Source organism: Amphiura filiformis, chromosome 19 (assembly GCF_039555335.1).
Source record: "Amphiura filiformis chromosome 19, Afil_fr2py, whole genome shotgun sequence".
Taxonomy (NCBI): Eukaryota; Metazoa; Echinodermata; class Ophiuroidea; order Amphilepidida; family Amphiuridae; genus Amphiura; species Amphiura filiformis.
In genome coordinates, this window is record NC_092646.1 from 49,852,083 (window position 1) to 49,871,556 (window position 19,474).

General features: G+C 37.6%; 1 protein-coding gene across 6 annotated transcripts in view; it reads right to left on the reverse strand.

Annotated features, from left to right (window-relative positions):
• Positions 1-19,474, reverse strand: part of LOC140141429 (ralBP1-associated Eps domain-containing protein 1-like) — a 91,632-nt gene that overhangs the window by 45,180 nt on the left and 26,978 nt on the right. For all 6 annotated transcript variants that reach the window (XM_072163281.1, XM_072163280.1, XM_072163283.1 and 3 more), the window contains exons 2-3: positions 17,010-17,138; positions 3,133-3,189 (exon numbers count right to left, since the gene is read on the reverse strand). In XM_072163281.1, the coding sequence (XP_072019382.1) occupies positions 3,133-3,189; positions 17,010-17,127 (175 nt within the window). In that variant the 5' untranslated portion in view covers positions 17,128-17,138. The remainder of the gene's footprint in view (positions 1-3,132; positions 3,190-17,009; positions 17,139-19,474) is intronic.

Consider the following 19,474-nt stretch of genomic DNA (forward strand, 5'->3'; position numbering starts at 1 on the left):
ACGGTCGGGACCAGGGTACACGGTCGGTCGGACATGGACAAACAAACAATTTTTTTTTTTGGCCTCACATTAAATTTTCCTGCCAATTTGAAAGTGAACCCTAACATTACGTTATCTCAGTCATGTGTTTATGTCAACAGTATGGCAGAGAAACTGAAGCAGCAAGCACGAGGCACTTATGGAAGCAATATTCCCATATCATGTTTAATAACTGGTTCTAGCTAGTTTTGTGGCCAGAAGGTTTGGGAGAGGTGTTTCCTTATTTCTACTACTTGTCACATGATTTAGTGATGATTCTGTGGCTTACTGAAGGCACGTGCTGCTCACATTGAGGTCGGTTATAACGCTGGAATTATGGAAACTTTTGGGTCTTTTTTTTTTTAACCTTTTTCTGCTAATTGTTGGTCTAAAAATGTCAAAGACTTGAGAAACCACTGCAAGGTCAAACTTGGGCAAAAAATGCTTAGTTTTGGAGAAAATCCCCTAATTTTAACCAAATTTCAATTTTTTTGGTGAAGATGATGTTGTAACATTATTCATTCCAATATTAAAGCGCCCATGCCCCAATAAGCGCCCACCCAGGGTATTTTCAATTTGCTAAAGGGTACCATTCATGTTGAAGTTACAGATAGATGTTGATACAGTGAAATAGCTGCAGGACTATACTAAAATGCAGAAAACCTTAGACGAGCGCGTATTGTAAGGATACATCGCGTATATACTGCGTTGAACGCACTTGTCTCTGATTGGCTGCTAAGGCGATATATTGTTGCTGAGTGGAAATTTATGAATGAACTGTGCGCCGTACGCGTTGTTAGCGCCGAATTTGCAACATCACGGTAGTCGCGCTCGTAAAAGGTTTGCTGCATTTTAGTATACAAGTCCTGCGTAAACTTACAAAACATTTTCTGCATCAGAAAAGCTATTAGAATGTCTCAGTACCCTTATACATAAATTTGTCTCTAATAAACGCCCCTTACGAAAAAATTAAACGAGGTAAAAAATAAGTGCCCACCCAAAATGACTTTGTTAAGCGCCCTGGGTGCTTATTGGAATGAATACGGTATTGAAATGTAGATTATTTCCTTTGAATAGTGAGCAGGCCTCAAAATTCAGGGCGGGCAAAACTTAGACCGTGGACTCCATTGGCCTTCAACTTGGCCTTGTTACCCCCTCAATTTCTAAGCATTCTTTGACAGTCAATAGTGGTCTTCATGTCCTTTGCTCACTGGTCTTAAAGAGGAAGCCCCGCCAGAGCAGTTCTTCTGTTGTGAACCAAACCTGCCTGGTTATCAAATTAATCAGTGATGAGGTTATCTCTGAATTTGAGCTATTTGATGCAATAACATTATAAAACATTAATTAGCACAGATATAACCTTGTCACTGATTAAATTGATAACCAGTCAGGTTTGGTTCACCAAAGAAGAACTGCTCTGGCGTGCGAGGCCAGTGATAGTGAACGATCTTTTGGAAAGTGATGAAAACATAGAGAGGTTTCCACATCATCGTAACCGCTCTTATTTATCAGAACGTATCATGAAGGAGTTCTGTTATAATTCCCAATGAAATTTATCGATCATAATGTAAAGTTGAAAGACATTTGATCAGAATCTACACTCCCCTGGTAATACACATGCATGTACTTTTTCATTCCAAAATTGCACTAAAATTTTGAAAAGAACTTTGATCATTTGAAAGTTGATCATTTTAAGGTATTGAGAAAAACACGATTTGGGAAGCCAAAAAACGCACCTTGGTTTGCCAAAAAATGCAAAAAATCACCATTTTAAATAGCAGTTTTTCTCTGGTTCCAACCTTGAAAAACAATTAAGTTTGGGTCTATAACTTTAAAAAAGTTTTTTTTTTAATGCAATTGCACCCAAAAAACGCAATTGTGGCCGCGAAAACTGCGATCGTGTTTTCCTCCGGTGCTTAATTTTAAGGTGTAATTTGTGAAAGTTACTAGCCAGATGAATCTGGTCATTCTGGATGTGAAAGTTATCTGTTAAAGTACAAATACAATCTTCTCACATCAACACACCATAATGCCCATGTGATGGTATACCTTTCACCTAACCCTTTAAAGTCGAGTTCAAGTTCATAAAACTACACACACTTGTTGACATCAGCCCTGCTAAAGTGATTTACTGGTGAGCATGTCAAATTAAGGCATCAGAATATTGGCTGAAACCCAAATCTAAAACGTTCTCTGTAGATAGAGGAAGAAGCTATCTAAAATGACTAAAAAATGCCAAATGGCATCACTAATTTAAAGCCGTGTTATTTCCTCTATAAAACAGAGGTCTGTCAAATTCTATACTTTTTATTTTATTTCCTTTTTATGCAGGAGGGTAAAAGGCCATTTTCCCACATTTCATTAAATTTAAATTTAAATGGACACGGTCTGATACAATGAATCTAAATGTAAAACTCAACTTTACAAAATTGCTTCTTTTGCCTGACTTGACCAGATTGGGATATTCCAAATCAAATCCATACACCCCTATGGAAGACATTACATTAATCTCCCACACAGGGGTGCCATTGTAGTGAGTATGTTCATGTTGTTCCTTGTTACTTTGCACACCTGTTAGCAACCCATTGATTGACTTTGTGTTGTGATCATTTTGATTGTGGTTCCGAACACAGATAGCATAAACCTGGCAACAATTGATATTGACATCACACTACGACAGCGAATTTGAAATTCACACTTCCTGCGAGGAAGATTAAGGTCATGTCTTTCACAAAGGGTGTATAAATTTCAACTGGAATAGCCCATTGCCTTTCAGGATACCTGCACTAGGATCCACAACATGTTCATCTATCAGGGCACAGTTCTTTAACCCCAATATATTTGTACATTCATTGAATGACCTTAGAAAATTTGGGTACAAAAACTCATAATCTGCAACTTGAGGTCAAATTTTGCACTATGATTGTTTAATTGAGGTCATTGAACTATGCCATTAGGATGAGGCCATTGTGGTCCATAGTGCTATTACCTAGTGTTTCTCATTTTCTGCACTGAACTGGTAGAATAAATCATAGGCCTTCAAAATTTGTTAAAGGCCTATGAATAAATAAACAAACACACAAACAAACAAACAAACAAACAAACAAAACTTACCTGTTTTGCCCTCTGACCTCCAATTACTGGAAAATGCTGGTAATGGTACCTCAACACCTGATCAGAAACAAAATAGAAAGGAAAACATTGAATTATTTCACACATTTATGTGACCATTATTTTTTTGAAAATTTATACAGAAATTGTTGATAAATATTTTATAAACTGGTAAGAACCTGTAAGAAATGGCACTGCTTTGTTTTATCAATCAATGAAATTATAGTGCTTTATGCCGTAAACAGCCTCAAAGCGCTTTACATTTATTCCGCCGTCATTAAAGTATGTCGGAACCATGTTTGCTGTCTACAAATGGCGCAGGGTTCATCAGTACAACGACTGTGACTACCCCTTACAGATTCCCATTGCACCTAGGTGGGGTGAGGCAAGCGAGGCAAAGTGCCTTGCCCATGGGCGCATTACGGGGACTCGTACCCACGCACATGGAGCAAGCTCTTAGATTATGAGACCAAGGCAAACACAGCTTCATCCCCCACACTGTCATAGAATAGAACTCCCTACCTCCTTCAGTGTATGATGCCCAGTCAGTTGATACTTTTCGTGTTGTATTCATGTTTTTTAACTCAAGATTCTGTTTATTGTATCAAAAAATGTTGACTTCAACTGGTGCCTTTATAATACGGTGTATGTAGATATAGCTTCAACCATCCTCTGCCCAGTACAACAAATAATTTGTGTACATAGATCATGGAGCTACCTCCATGCATAGATGTAGGCCTAGATATAATTTCAAGCTTATCTGTTTTCAATTTGTTCCCCAATGACCTGGAGGGGTCTGCATTACCAAGTCTCCCTTTCATCACACTGGAAACATGATTTTCACTAAATGGGCTATTCCAGTTGAAATCCATACACCCCCTAAGGAAGACATGACCTTAATATTCTACACAGGGAGTGTGAATTTCAAATGGAGTCACCTGAATGAGTAACTACATTTGAAATCTACACACCCCCTGAGTGGGTGGGAGAATAAGGACATGTCTTCCATAGGGGGTGTGGATTTCAACTGGAACAGCCACTGTGTAGTGAAAATGTATGCCAATGTATCTATTGAGCAAGTCTCACAAATTCTTCTGTATTGGCTCAGTGTAAAACCCTACCTGCAATAGCTGCCAGATGTCCAATTTTCAAATGTCTACAGTATTGAATGCATAAATTGTCAAATGTCTGTAGGGCAGCTATTAGAGTTCTGACTTTCTTGCTCTAACCACTCTATGATGAGTTTTTTGCTACATTTTCATATCATATTTTGTCCAATCTGTCTGGTGTTGTTATTATCTGTATGTGTTGGTATCACATTGCACTAAATGACATGTGATCTCAATAGGCAATATGGCTCTCCATTCTTAGAGATGTTTGCAGATCAGGCCAAAAAAAAAAAGATGTTTGCTTGCCCTCAACCGACCGACCCTAATTTTGGAAATCAGAAAAAAGGTGGTTTTTTTCTATTTACTGTACAAACGAATACCGACCCTATTTTTGGAAATTTCTGAAAAAGTTTTTTTTTTCTTCAAATTTTTGCATTCTGAAGATGTAAGAAAATGTATTTTAGAGCTTGTGTTCAACATTTTAGTTGTTTTGTAATGTTAGTTGATTCATTTTGACACCAAATTGTTTGATTTTTCATATTTTGAGCCTTAATTAATACAAACAGTAGAATTTGCTAGTAATTAAAAAAAAAAAAGAAAAAAAAAATTCCGACCGACCCAATTGTTAAAATTCAATTGAAGGCAAGCAAATTTGTTTTTTTCTTGGCCTCACAATATTATGCCGCTTTTTTTTTTTTTGTGGGGGTACAGTTGTTTCCTTTGTTTGGTGTGTAAGGGGTTGATCCCAAATCTGTCCATCTCTTCATGCACATTTGCCTAAAGCCTCCTACATGTAGTTTAAACCCAAACAAATGGTGCAAACCTTATATTGGGGCTTCATTTTTTAAATATTTCCAACTTTGGAGGGGGCACTTACATGTAGATACTCTCTTAAACTTCTGTTTTGGACCTGGAAATACATGTAGGTGTTGCCATTTTTCCTTACTCTAGGAGTGAGAGAGATGCAAAAACTGAAAGGTGGGGATGGTTTACTGTTGTATGCTGGGATGTATCCCTGGAGATGACAGCATTTTGGATCTTAAATGGATTCCCATACCCATAGGCCGGTCATTTACTGCACGTTGCTGCACCAGAGAAGATAACACACACTTCCCACAATGCATTTCTCCCATTTTTATTTGCTATCCAGTTCATGGGTCGAATAGTGTTAAAATTTTACCTCAATGAACAGAGCACATCCAGATCTTTCAAAACTTTTTATTTCTTGACTATCGACCCATGTTTAACCAGACTATTCTCAATATAAAACAAAGTAATGGTGCCATTTGATGAAATGAGGTGATTATATCATGTTGCAAAGGATTCTGGGAAGGGCAAGATATCTTATCTATCACTGTGCACATCTCTCTACACATCAACCATACCATAGACCATGTATATTATACTGGTGTATAATACACACCACCCTTTTGCGTTTTGATTTTGAGTTTCCCCGGCAGCCTGTGGAGGTGCAACCATAGCAACACTGAATGTATTTTACAAGTTCAAATTGGTGGTGTGGCCTGTCTTTATAGTACTTGTAGATGATTCACTTGTGTTAGGCTGATGACCCCTATAATGGATTCAAGGGGAAAGTTCTCCAAAGATCCCCAAACAAATCATTTTAACATCTACTATTTGGAAGTATTGATCTCAATTGAACCATGTGAGATAGTAAATGTAGCTTAAGGGGTACCTTACAGGTTTTACATATTTTCTACATTTTCAAATACTGATAACCATTTTGACACCAAAATAGACATGTGTAGACACTAAACATGCTATGAATAGCGGCCCCTGCTAGAAATCTTGCCTACATTCATAATTTCAATCTCATGTGCATCTTGATGTTGTTGTTGTACTAAAATATTTCTTTGATGGAGTATTTTATGATAAGGATAAGGGTGTGCGATATCACGCTAGGCAACAATATTGTGAGAAAATATTAATTATAGCTATGCGATAATTCTCACTGCTTCATCGTTGACCCCACAATAAACTATATACACTCTCAAAAATACACAAATATTTCCTTAAAAATCAGCTTAAAAGGTCAGTATATGGTCGAATCCAACCAAAAGTGTCCACGGGCCAAAAATAAAAGTCCGAAATAAAAATGTCTCCACAATTTTTTCCTTTTGCCCATTGATTGATGACATATTGGCCTTATAGGAACCAAAAGTGCCATTACTAATCTTGAAAAATAAATCCAGGAGGTGTGATAGTAAATGTGATATCAAAACCCAATGTTACAGTCTACGAATACCACTAGGATGCTTTCACTATCGCAATACTAATCAACCTGAAACAAATGGAATATTCCCATTCACGCTTTTTTTTCGTGTAATGTAGACCACAGGGTGTCAGGAAAATGCTAGGTCAACCAGAAAATATTTGTTTTTATTTTTATAACGCGATCAATATGATCTTAGTCAATTTATGCTAGTTCATTTTTGAAAATGAAGTTTAGGTCAGTTTCTGTATTTTATTTATCAAATGAGTATGAATCAATTTACACATTGTATAAGAACGAGTAGGATATATGTTTTCAAGAATATTAGGAATTATACGCATACACCTAACGCTTTATACAATGAAAAGGTGAAGAAACCCGGTATTCGTGAGGTAAAATGAGCGATTTGACAATATCTATATTGAGTTTAGAGGTTTAAAGTTTGCTATTATGGTAATGAATTAATAAAATGGTAGTTTTTAGATCTCTTTCAGATGGTACGTCCAAATGAATAAATGCTATATTACCTTAGATCAAAATTTTTTTGATGCTTTTAGCAAGATTTTGACCACTTCATTTTGATATACAAGTAGTTAATCAGCAATTTTACATAATAAATAATTGTTGAATGAGTCCGTATATGGGTAATAATAGTGTCCTGGGGTACCGCTTAAAGTTTTTGACAATTAATTTCCATTGGTAGCGACACTTCATTACACATGTCATGTATTATGCTGTATTCGTAAGTAACATTTCAGTATTTGTAGGTAAGAATTAGACTTTTGGTGGATATCCCAATCAAAACATTTTATAAAGCACTTTGAATGTATCATTTTCTTTATGTGCGTTTATTGATACTTTAGACCCTATCATGTATTAATAATGTCGGTTCACAGCGGTTGAAAGAGTATTGAAGTAAGAAATAAAGGCACTAAAGTGACTTTAATTTGCTTAATTGCATACAACTCGCTTAAAACCGTTATTGCAGACTTGTGAAGTCCATCTTGGAGTCAGTTACGTCTTGTGGTCTTTTCGCTTGAGGGCAACTACAATTAGCTTTATACCAGGGTCCATCATTATGTTGTCTAGATCATGAGACAATGAGAACAGTCGTTTTTTCCATGGTATTCGTAGGTAACCTTAGCGAAAACGTCAAAAGTTACCTTCGAATAAATCAATTTGGACACAAATTACCCAGACACCAGAAGGTCGGTAAACATTTAACAAGAGCACCAATGGCGCTGTGGCTCTGTGCTTTATGGTGACAGTGAAAGTCGAATGTGCAACAGGTGAAATCATTAATGAGTATATGTGACATATTACATTCAATGGGTACATCTGTTTGGTTGGTAGCTATCTCATGTGCAGAGCATACAATGATACATCAATCAATTTTGGGAATTACTGTTTAGCCACATGGATCGAAACGGGTGGAATTGGATGGAAAAGGGTCCAAATGGGTCTAAACTAATCAAAATGTATCAAAATAGGCCTATGTCAAGAATAGTGTTAGTCTGAATAAGGATTTGGCTCTAATTGGTGACTACCCACCAAGTTTCAGACTAAATACAACAGTCAGAGATGTCACAAGCTGACCCAAAAAAATCCTGAACTTGCTAAGCATAGCGAGCGAACTCTTGCCCAGCACGGCCGGGGTCCCCTTAAGGGTCCCCGGTGGGGTCCAGATGGTGTTTGCACATTTAGCACCACAGGAAAGGCCATTTCAGAGGGTAACAAGGCGGTTCTCGAACCACTAGTCTCGCCTGCTTGTGTGACCGCCTGCTTTTGCGATAACGTTTGGTAGAGAGGTAAATGAATTTGGCGGTTATCGGCTGGGCACGATTATCTGGCTGATGGTAACTGCACCCACCAAGTTTCATGCCCATGCAACAGTTTTTACTAATATGACCTCAGATGACCTCTGGTGGCCCTGAAATGACCTTCTAAAAATTTGGCTCTAAATGTTGACTGTACCCCCCGTGCTAAGTTTCATGCCCATATGACAGTTTTTACTAATTTGACCTCAGATGACCCCTGGTGGCCTCAAAAATGACCTTCCAAAAATTTGGCTTTAAATGTTGACTGTACCCACCAAGTTTCATGCCCATACGACAGTTTTTACTAATTTGACCTCAGATGACCCCTGGTGACTCGAAATGACCTTCCAAATATTTGGTTTTAAATGTTGACTGTACCCACCAAGTTTCATGCATATACGACAGTTTTACTAATTTGACCTCAGATGACCCTGGTGACCCGAAATGACCTTCCAAAAATTTGGCTTTAAATGTTGACTATACCCACCAAGTTTCATGCCCATCCGACAGTTTTTACTAATTTGACCTCAGATGACCCCTGGTAACCTCAAAATGACCTTCCAAAAATTTGACTTTAATTGTTGACACTGTACCCACCAAGTTTCATGCCCATCCGACAGTTTTACTAATTTGACCTCAGATGACCCCGAAATGACCTTCCAAAAATTTGGCTTGAAATGTTGACTGTACCCACCAAGTTTCATGCCCATACGACAGTTTTTACTAATTTGACCTCAGATGACCCTGGTGACCCCAAAATGACCTTCCAAAATGTGGCTTTAAATGGCGGGGTTCAGGGGCCCACCTTACAAATTTGCAATCAAATTTGGCAATACCAAAGAACTATTTCATCAAAGTAATAAATCAAAACAGAAAGATGCTTCCTTTACGAGTTATCACTCATTGAAAGTGCTACTTTGCTATACTTTACAAGGAAAGCGACTATCTTAAAGTCGTGATATTTCCTTAATTACATGACCGATCAAGCTGTTATTTGGATATGTGATGCACAGTTGAAAATTAATTATTAAAAGATTTGGTGACCTCAGTTGACCTTTGACCTTTTATGTGACCTTTGACCTCACGAAATTGGATAAAGTATGTTGCGCTGAAAATCTAATCAGGTCGAGAACCTCTGGCCACGCAACTCCCCACCAAGTTACGTCACTGTACCCCATACGGATCTCCAGATAATCTGTTCACAAGGTATTTTGCTTATTAAGCATATATTATGCAAATTAGGTACTTAATTACCATATTTTACGCTCAAAAGCTAATCAGGTCGAGAACCTCTGGCCCCGCTACGCCTCACCAAGTTACGTCACTGTACCCCATACGGATCTCCAGATAAGGTGTTCACAAGGGTTTTTTGCTTGATATGCATCAAATACGCATTTAAAATTATGCAAATTAGGTACTTAATTAGCATATTTTGCGCTGAAAATCTAATCAGGTCGAGAACATCTGACCACGCTTACTCCCCACCAAGTTACGTCACTGTACCCCATACGGATCTCCAGATAAGCTGTTCACAAGGGTTTTTTTGCTTGATACGCATCAAATACGCATAAATTATGCAAATTAGGTACTTAATTAGCATATTTTGCGCTGATAATCTAATCAGGGCGAGTACATCTGGAACATCCCCACCAAGTTACGTTACCGTAGGCCCTACCCCATACGGATCTCCAGATAATCTGTTCACAAGGTAATTGCTTATTACGCATAAATTATGCAAATTAGGTACTTAATTACCATATTTTGCGCTGACTGAACCTACCAAGTTTCATGCCCATATGACAGTTTTTACTAATTTGACCTCAGATGACACCGAAATGACCATCCAAAAATTTGACTCCAATGTTAAGATTAAACTTTGCAACTTGCAATCAATGATTTCTGAAACCACTAATTTCAGTCACATTTGAATTCAATTATTATTATTATTATGTACATTATTATGTTCACATTATTTTGACCTTTCTATTACTGCCACCCCCCCCCCCCTAATGACCTTGTGAATTACTAGTATTCATTCATAACTGTGGCGACCTTGAGACCATCCAATCAGAACAGATCAGAATCGATCAATACGCCATAGGTCATGACCTCCTGATTGTAAACATAAAGCAAGCTGCCAAAATCATGGCGAGATCGGGGACCATCGACGTAACATCGATCAAATAAACCTTGGTCTTGAATTTCTTAAGAAGTCCTGGCCTAAAAACCATGTTGTTTTTCAAGAGAAAACATATCAATCTTTGATATTCTGAAGTATAAAATTGTTGTGCAAAGTGGAACATCATTTATTTAGACTGTTTTTGCTATGGAAAAATACGGAAATTGTTCAATATTGCGAAGTGGGGTAAAGTAAAATCTCATTGAAAATATAATTTTCCCTCAGAATCATGTCCACAATATGATTAAATTGACTTTTTAAAACTATATTCTAACAAAACTACAATGAGTGTGATGAAATACGAACATTTTTCATGACTTTCGGTCCGTGTTTTGCACAAAAATTGAGGTCACAAAAATATGTGCACTTGCGCAAGGAAAAATAGTCCACTAGGAAATTCATTTACCCGATTCATTAGTTCAGATTTATTCAAGATTCAGACATGTTCTTGACCATTTTTGACATTCCTCAACTATTTCTTTATTTAAATTGTAAAGAAATAGTTAAGAAAAGTTATGAAATAGTAAATAACTTCTGAATCTGAACTGAATCTTAAGAAATTACCCTCCGTTGGTTTCCGTCACTTTTACGCAACTTAAATTATACAGACCAAAATAATCTCTAGCACACGGGGTACCACAAAACAACTTTCGTTCATCGTGGCTTTTTTACCAAAAAATCATATTTTATCGACAGTATTTGAAATCTACCTGGAGTGCAATCGATTAAATAATAAATAAGCAAAATTTAGAAACAAATTTCAAGACCAAATATCAAACAGACAAACATCCTTAGCATAAAAACCAACGCCTCGAATTGGCTCTCTAATTGTTATGATCAGTTAGGCCCTTTTAGCTTCGCTCAGAGCCAAAAATGAAGCACACATGACAGTTGACAAATCCAAGTATTTGTCCCTTCTAATCTTCTTTGAATCTGATTTTTCTTTCAAATGAGCAGACCGTCGTCTATTTCAGTACATATTTTTCAACAATTAAGCCAAATTCAGTTTTGCATGGTGGGCATGTATGTGAATTCGCAACTTTCATTGACACATGATTTGATAGCAAACATACATGTACAGGCCTTCGTTATGTACCAATATGGGCATTGGCATGAATGGCGGTGTTTCACAATACTGTCATGATATCAAATTGTATTCGTAGGTAACATTCGGTTACCGAAATTTACCTACGAATATACTTGCTTTTATTGTTGACATCTCAGAAATATTTAAACGCAGGCTATTGAAACTTGGTAGAAATAAAGAGTGTATTACCCTGCACCTATTGCTTAACTATTGTTTACTATTCTCTCACTTTGTGGAAATGACACAGCTTTTAACATGTATTCGGAGGTAATGCACATTTTTTACCAAACCTACCTAAGTTATGGCCCTGAACATGCCGTGTACACTTTTCGTTGGATTCGACCATATACTAAATGCTTGGATGTGCCAGAAAATGGATCATTTTGCAAACTCAGGCTGAAAATCAGGTCAAACTTTAAGCTTATTCAATTGTACTGTAATGGCTTTCGAATTCTGCATATCCGACACAGAAACAGTTTTTCTTTAGAAGAAATTGATCTTTTAAAAGCGAGAAAAGAACTAAAAAGTGAGATTCACAGTGAGAAATGCAAGATTGCATCTTCTCTCTATCTCCAAGTCTTGGGCAGGCAGATGTGTCAGACTCCTTGAAAATATGGACTTTGATACTGAGTCAGAGTTCAGTCGTCTCGAATCTTACAGCACTGCCAATGCCAGAAAATACCAGGGGATACCTGTAGGGCCTACATACAAGTGTATTTTTATTAAACATTCATCATGCACTTAGACATTGTACCTGCATACAAATGTACAAGCCTAGTGAGTTCGGATGCTATTCATTTATGGCATCATTGATAATATGACTCATAAAATCAAGTGTGTTTATAAACTGAAGAGACACTCAAGTCAATTAGTGATAGATGATAACTTCCTTCATTGCTAACATACAGCTATATAGCCTATGGATTACAGCTTGTTAAAATCCAACAAGTAGGCTTTGGTTTCTCATAGCTGTAAAGGCTCTTAGCAGGGCTTCAAATTTGGCAAGAATCAGATAATTCGCCATAGATGTGATGATGTAACAGGATTAACTACCAAAGCTTTAGCTAGAGACCCGTCCGGCCATCATTTGGACGGCCTGTCACAAGAATGGATGGCCTACAAAATGAAAAAAAAAGCCTTAAAATTGCGATTATATACAATCATGTTGAATGTTACAAACCACTGTTAGGAGCCTCTAAATGCCTATAAAAAGGCACTTCATGATGCGTTTTCGCATATGTACGACCTTCGATGGGCGCCATTTTGTTTAGCTTATTTACTTCCTGGTTTGGTGAATAGCTGGATTACAGCCGTTGGCGGCGCTCTTCCAGATTCCCAGACTGTATTGGATGCCCTACCTTCAAATCCTGGCTAATGCCCTGTTTTAACTGCCATAGCAACAGGTGAAAACAATTTTTGAATATATCGCCCTGCACTACAAGCAGGTTGCACTCATCACCTGCGTATATCTGCAATCATATATTGAATACAATATCGCTAAGTACTATCGATACTAATCTTAACTGGTGTAACAAGTGATTAGCAAGATGTTAATATCCTATAGAATTACGATCCAGTTGTTAATCCCTGTTCTTTGACATCCATGGTTCAAAGCAAAGGTAGTAGTGCCAGTGAGACATATTCAACAAATGTTTTAACCTATTGCTATGGTAGTTCCTGTTACATCATCACTTCTACGGCAAATTGAATCACACCACTTTGATTCTTCCTAAATCACCCATTCTCATTCAAGCAAGTTACGACGATCAGTTCATTCTCACTAGAGTCTCGCCATATGAAATTTGTGAGAATCAATTTTAATCAAGACTGAACCGATTAATGGATCAGTTATTGAATTGGTACTGATGTTTATCAGACCTACTTATTATTCAAGGTTTATACACTCTTAGATAGCGAGAACCAATCAGAGCAAATGTTCTAGACAAAATGCGAATCATGCATTGTACGTGTACAATGCACAGGCACACACTCGCAGTGCTTCAGGACGCGTTCATTTTTCTTGCAGGTTGATGCATTTATATTTGCTTGTATTTTCAAAAACTTTTGTTACAAAAATAACAAAAATCATGGGATTTTTTCTTGTGTATGAAATATATTAATAAATCTGTATCACTTGTTGCACTTGTGGTGCACCTCAGGATCCTGAGTAGCGCACATGATGCCAATTAGGACCCTGTTTTACATGCTTTTAAATGCAACATTCCCTCAGTTTAAATTATAGTGGCACTTTAGGGTTAAAACTTCTTTAGAAAGAGGCACTTCACATAATCTTATTGAGAAAGCCTGTTCAAACTAAATGTATTTTATTGAGCTCGGAACAGGACACATATACTATAATGAAAGACAAAGATAAGAAGACTAGTTTGCGTCTGACGTCACTGTCAATCAAATTCTCTACGATCCTTGATTGGCTAATAGCGCCGATAAGGACGGTCGATTCATCTGGCTGGTGCCGCTCGGAGAAAAGGAATAGCAGTGAATGGCGAAAAATACGTACTCTTACAAGGCAAAAGGCAACTTTTCTAGGCATTGTGGACATGGTGCCTTCACCAAAAAAAAGTTTCCTACTATTAAGACCTAACTTTTGAGATGGTTTGTATGTTAAAAGGTGCAAAATTAACAATAAGGCGCCCGGTTTTACCGCCGTGTTCAGCAACTCATATCATCACGACACTTGTAAACAAACCGTGCTCGGAGTTTGATTGACAGATGACGCCAGACGAAACTAGTCTTTTTATCTTTGTCTATCATTATAGTAGTAGTATTTTACTACAAATTCAGTATTTTCTCAGCCAATATAGGATGTTTACAAGTTGTACATTTAGGTCAATTTGAAGGTTTCCTGATGATCCTGACCTTGCAGTACTTATATGGAAATAGGGTTTCCTAGAACTTTTCAATGGTCAATGAGAATTTACCCTACATTGGGATATTTTATCAATTCTGGACAGTTTAGTGGGTGTTTAATTCATGTTTCCAAATAAATTATATTCATATTAAGTACTAATACTATGTGTAATAAATATTTTCGTGGGGTTAAAAATTTGCTACTTCCTGTTCGACCGCGAATAGCACGGAAATAGAGAATAAATGTATTGTTTTTAGCCAATGTTGTGCATCTATCGTCTCATACAGGCTGAGTCAAAAAGAAGTAAACTCATGTTTGAGAGGCTGTACCTCAAGATCTGTAATGAATCTGCTAAAAATTAAAATACCACTGGAAAGAGCAAATTCTACACGTTTAAATAAAAAACAAATTGTTGCAATTGCTCACAGCAAACTCAAGTTATACTCATGTGAATACAACCATCCATTTTTGTAGCTGCACACGGTTTCACTTTCCAAGTAGGGGCCTACCTATTATATTGATTGGCATTCAAATGCAAATAAAGTTCTGTGGCAGGTGTGGTTTCGATCAATAATTCCTACATGTTAAAGGGCTCTTTTCAATATGAATTTTACCTCATTGCACTACATTATGATAAAACGGGCCAAATGACAACATGGCACCACAATTTACACGCAGACGGGAGCGCATGCGTTTCTGTCGACGAAGTATCATGAAACTAGTTCAGCGCCTTTTTCGCTCCAATTTCCTACAGCTAACCGGGTTTCATGTATTAGGGAGCAGTATATAAGAATGTAAACAAGCTCAATGTGCATGGGACACCAAGGAACAGACAGCCAGAAGCTTCAGGCAGACCACAAACTGCTAGATTACAAGTGAACATTGCTAGAGTTAGACATGCGTTACAGGAAGACCAAAGATCAGCTCAATCCTTTACCCAACATTCCCCAATAAAGCTTCTGCCGGATCGTTCGTAAAGACTTGAATTGGTATCCCTACAAACTATAGTACCGTTATGGAATTGTATTGAATATCAATTAAAAGCAAAAGTTGTCTTTTCAACAATAAATCCTGTTAGCACTTTGCTGATTCGTCGAAATTGTAATGGATGAAAATCAATCAGCCGTGTGCAGCTACAAAAATGGGTGATTGTATTCAAATGAGTATAACTTCAATTTGCTGTGAACAATTGCAACAATTCTTTTTTTTATTTAGACGTGTAGAATTTGCTCTTTCCAGTGGTAGTTTTAGTTTTAGCAGATTCCTTGCAGATATCAAGTTACAGCCCCTCAAACATGAGTTTACTTCTTTTTGACTCAGCCTGTATAACACAGGTGAATCATTATTTTGAGTAAAACAACTAGGCAAAGCCAACTTGTTTTACACCAAAAATGATGATACATGTTTAATATATGAGACGATAGCGGCTAAAAACAAAACCTTTAAATAAATTGCAATTTTATTTACAATTTTTTTCGCTCTTGTTTTTTTCAGTTAAAATAAATAACTTTTTGCCCAAAACAGCTAATTTTATATGCATACAGCAATTGCTGTCAAATTCAATCTGCTTTTGGACCAAATTCAGCTGATTTTACATGCATACAGCAAATTATAAAATAAACCAAAAATCCTAAAACAGAAAGTCTAGTCGGTTGGTTGGGTCCGTAGAACGGTGTTTTGGGGTTTTTTTTGTCGCCTACAGGAACAAAAAGTTTTTGTGATTGAATAGATTCTGTTGTACAGAGCCTATACATTTTGCTACACTTCAATAATTATTACCAAACAACAACTATTTTGTTGACTGGTTAGGAACACATTCCCCACATTCAATATGTCATTACTGAAACTGGAATACAAATTGCTGGGCAATAAGGTTGTAATGATCAAAATTAGGAAGGGTGTATGTGTGTGGGGGTGAGGGGGTGTGTGTATCTGTGGGGGTGGGAGTGCATATGCGTCTATAGCTACATTGCAATGGCCGCTGTTGTCAGTGTAGGGCGAGTCCAAACTTCCAGGCAATTCCAGTTGTAATCCATACCCCCTCTGGAAGACATGACCTTAATTTCCTACACAGGGGTGTAGGAATCAAAATTAAAGGAGTCGCCCATTCTGGTAACTCCATTTGAAATTCACACTCCCTGTACAAATTAAGGTCATGTCTTCCATAGCATAGATGGCAGGGCTGCCTTTTAAGGAGAGCGAGAGCAATCACTCTCTACTGCTCTCCTTAAATCTGATATAGGAGAGTGATTTTAGCTCTCCTTAGTTGACCATTCTCTCCTTACATTTTATTGTAAAGGCTCTACACAGCTCATGAAGGCTCCAGAAGAGCTATTTAATGCTCTCCTGCACATTCCAAAAGACAGCCCCTGATAAGGTGTAGGCCAGTATTGATTTCAACTAGAATAGTGAATAGCCCAATGTGTGTGTATACTGTTGGATAGTCAAAACTCTATCATATCATGTTATTTATCATCCTGTGATTTATCACATCCCTGTTTCCCAGTGATTACACCTTAGAAGTGTGTGACGGTGCATCTTGAGTATGTATATTTATGTCTGTGTGTTTCTACCCATGATTCATACCTGTATTGATTTTGTCAATAGAGGGCGGAAGTGGCAATCCATTTTGTGCCATGGCGATCAACTTGAGCGCAAAGTAGAACTGGCTACGACCAAAATGACCCACTCTCGCTGTTCGCATAGCTCCACAATCTACAAAAAGAAAATAAAGATGACATTTTAATTAGATACATACATTTTGTTGTTCAGTTGACAGATAATATAAATTTGCACGCTACAATGCAAACTTTTGTAAAATATCAGCGTCCGTCATTGCCCAAAGGAGATGCAGCTACCAAATGAGGCAACTTTTAGACAGGACCTTGGAATATGGATAGGCAATATAATATCAGGCCAGTAAATTATACAAATTCAGATAAGTTCTCTAGATCTAATAACAGAATCATATACCGTATTTCGTCAAATAAACGCCCCCGGGGGCGTTACATTTTCCCAAGGGGGGGGCGTTTATTCAAGGTCAAATTTAGAACGATAATTCCCATTAAAATCAGTAGGAAAACTTAAAACTCACGCTAAAATGACGAACTATGAACTAGAAACACTGACTTCTGGTTCACTTCCAGGTTTCCAATCCAGATTTTCGCCAATTATTGACGCAATTTACGACCATATGGACAACTTGGTAAGCTTACTACACAAGATAGCATGGAAATATCGGCATTTTTTAAACATCTTGGTTGAAAAAAGTGGTGGGGGTGTTTATTTGAGGGGGGGCGACTATTTGACGAAATACGGTAATCATTTTCCCAGGTGCGTAAAAAACCAAAAATGTTCACCTTGTAAATACATGTAATTTACCTGTCTACCAAACGATATACATGTAATGTACAAATTATTGCAGGGCATCCTTGGAAATCAGTGTATTAGCATTGAAGGGCTACCCTGCCTAAAGAAAGAATAAATAAATAAAATAAATAAATAAACACCCGCCCCTTCACTGGAATGATACCAAGATTGCCCCCAAACCCACTTTCAATATCATTCCCCCACCCTTGCCCCTCAGCAGGCTCTTTCAAGAGATGTTTTTATCTATTTTCCATAACAAGTGTGCTTCTATTCCACAACATCTGAAGAGGCAATTTTCTTTCCATGACACAATTTGCAAGTTTATATGCCCCTGGATTGCCAATGTGGGGTTAAATTCATAAAAGAATCAATCTTGCCAACCTTCGATTCTTGCAAATCAATCAATCAATTGATTCTTTCCCACGATACTGGTAGACTTTGAAAATGTGCAGGATGCAAGAATCAACTTTGAATCGTTATGAGAATCAATCAGCAGATATTTACCAAAATAGAACCTAGTCCTACTGGGCCTATCCTTTTCAACACACTCAGGGGCGGATTTAGAGGGGGCGCATCCGGCGCGCCCCCCTCTATTTTTTGCAGATCGCCGTCTGACTCTTGTGTATTTTTGCAGAGCGGTGACTGATTTTTTGTGGCGGTGGCTCGGCGCTCCCTCTATTGAAAATTCCTGGATCCACCCCTGACACTTTACACCAAGAACCGCTAAAAGTAAAACCCATGCAGTGACCACTCAATCCGAAGGGGAGCGGTCACTGGTTTTATAGCAGTTCTCTGGATATAGCCAGGGTCTATGATATAGCATGGTTTTTGGATAGCTTTGGATTGCTACGGTCTGTTAAAGGCCCTATATTAGGGTTAATAGAATCTGGCAGGTTAACTTCTATAACATTCAGGTCACCTGACATAACTACCACTCTTCTCTCACTCAGCCAACATACCATTTCAACCCTAAATAAATAAAATCACAAAGTAACAACAGTTTTGACTCAATTCTATGCATAAGTAAGCAATTAAGTGACTACTTTCTCACCTAGATAAATACGGTAGCAAAGAGTCAAAACATTGACAGGTTTCCTATTGATGCGTTATGACACACTTCAAAAAGTTACCCACAATAAAATAATCTTTTATTTTCAACCAAAGTATTATATTTAAAGGCCTTGGCTAGTACTCATAGAGTATTGTGCCTTCCCTGCATGCACTGACTTGCAAAAAACTTTTTGCGGATCTTAGGTTGGGTGGTTCTCGATGCAAAGTGTCATCCGGAATGCATCCATCGCATCACAGATCATTGTAAACAGGGCCATTTCACTTGGAGCTGGTGGGATTCAAAAAAATAAAAAATAAAAAAATAAATATTAAATTTCCATAATAATTTATTTATTCTAAATTTTATGGACATTTCAAAAATTTATTTCTTTCAAGACATTCTAATACATGTACTATCCATAGTAATATTTGTTGATGTTCTACATCAGGGGTAGCGCTAAGTTGCTTTTTGGGGTCCCGGAACCACCAAAATGGAGTTCGGACCCCCTGTTTTTAAATTTTCTGCAAGTTCAGGGGTCCCTGCAGACCCCCAGTTTTTCAATCTAGCGCTATTGCAGACATACTATAAATGCTGCATTTGTGCAACTCGGATTTACCAAACTCTACTCCGG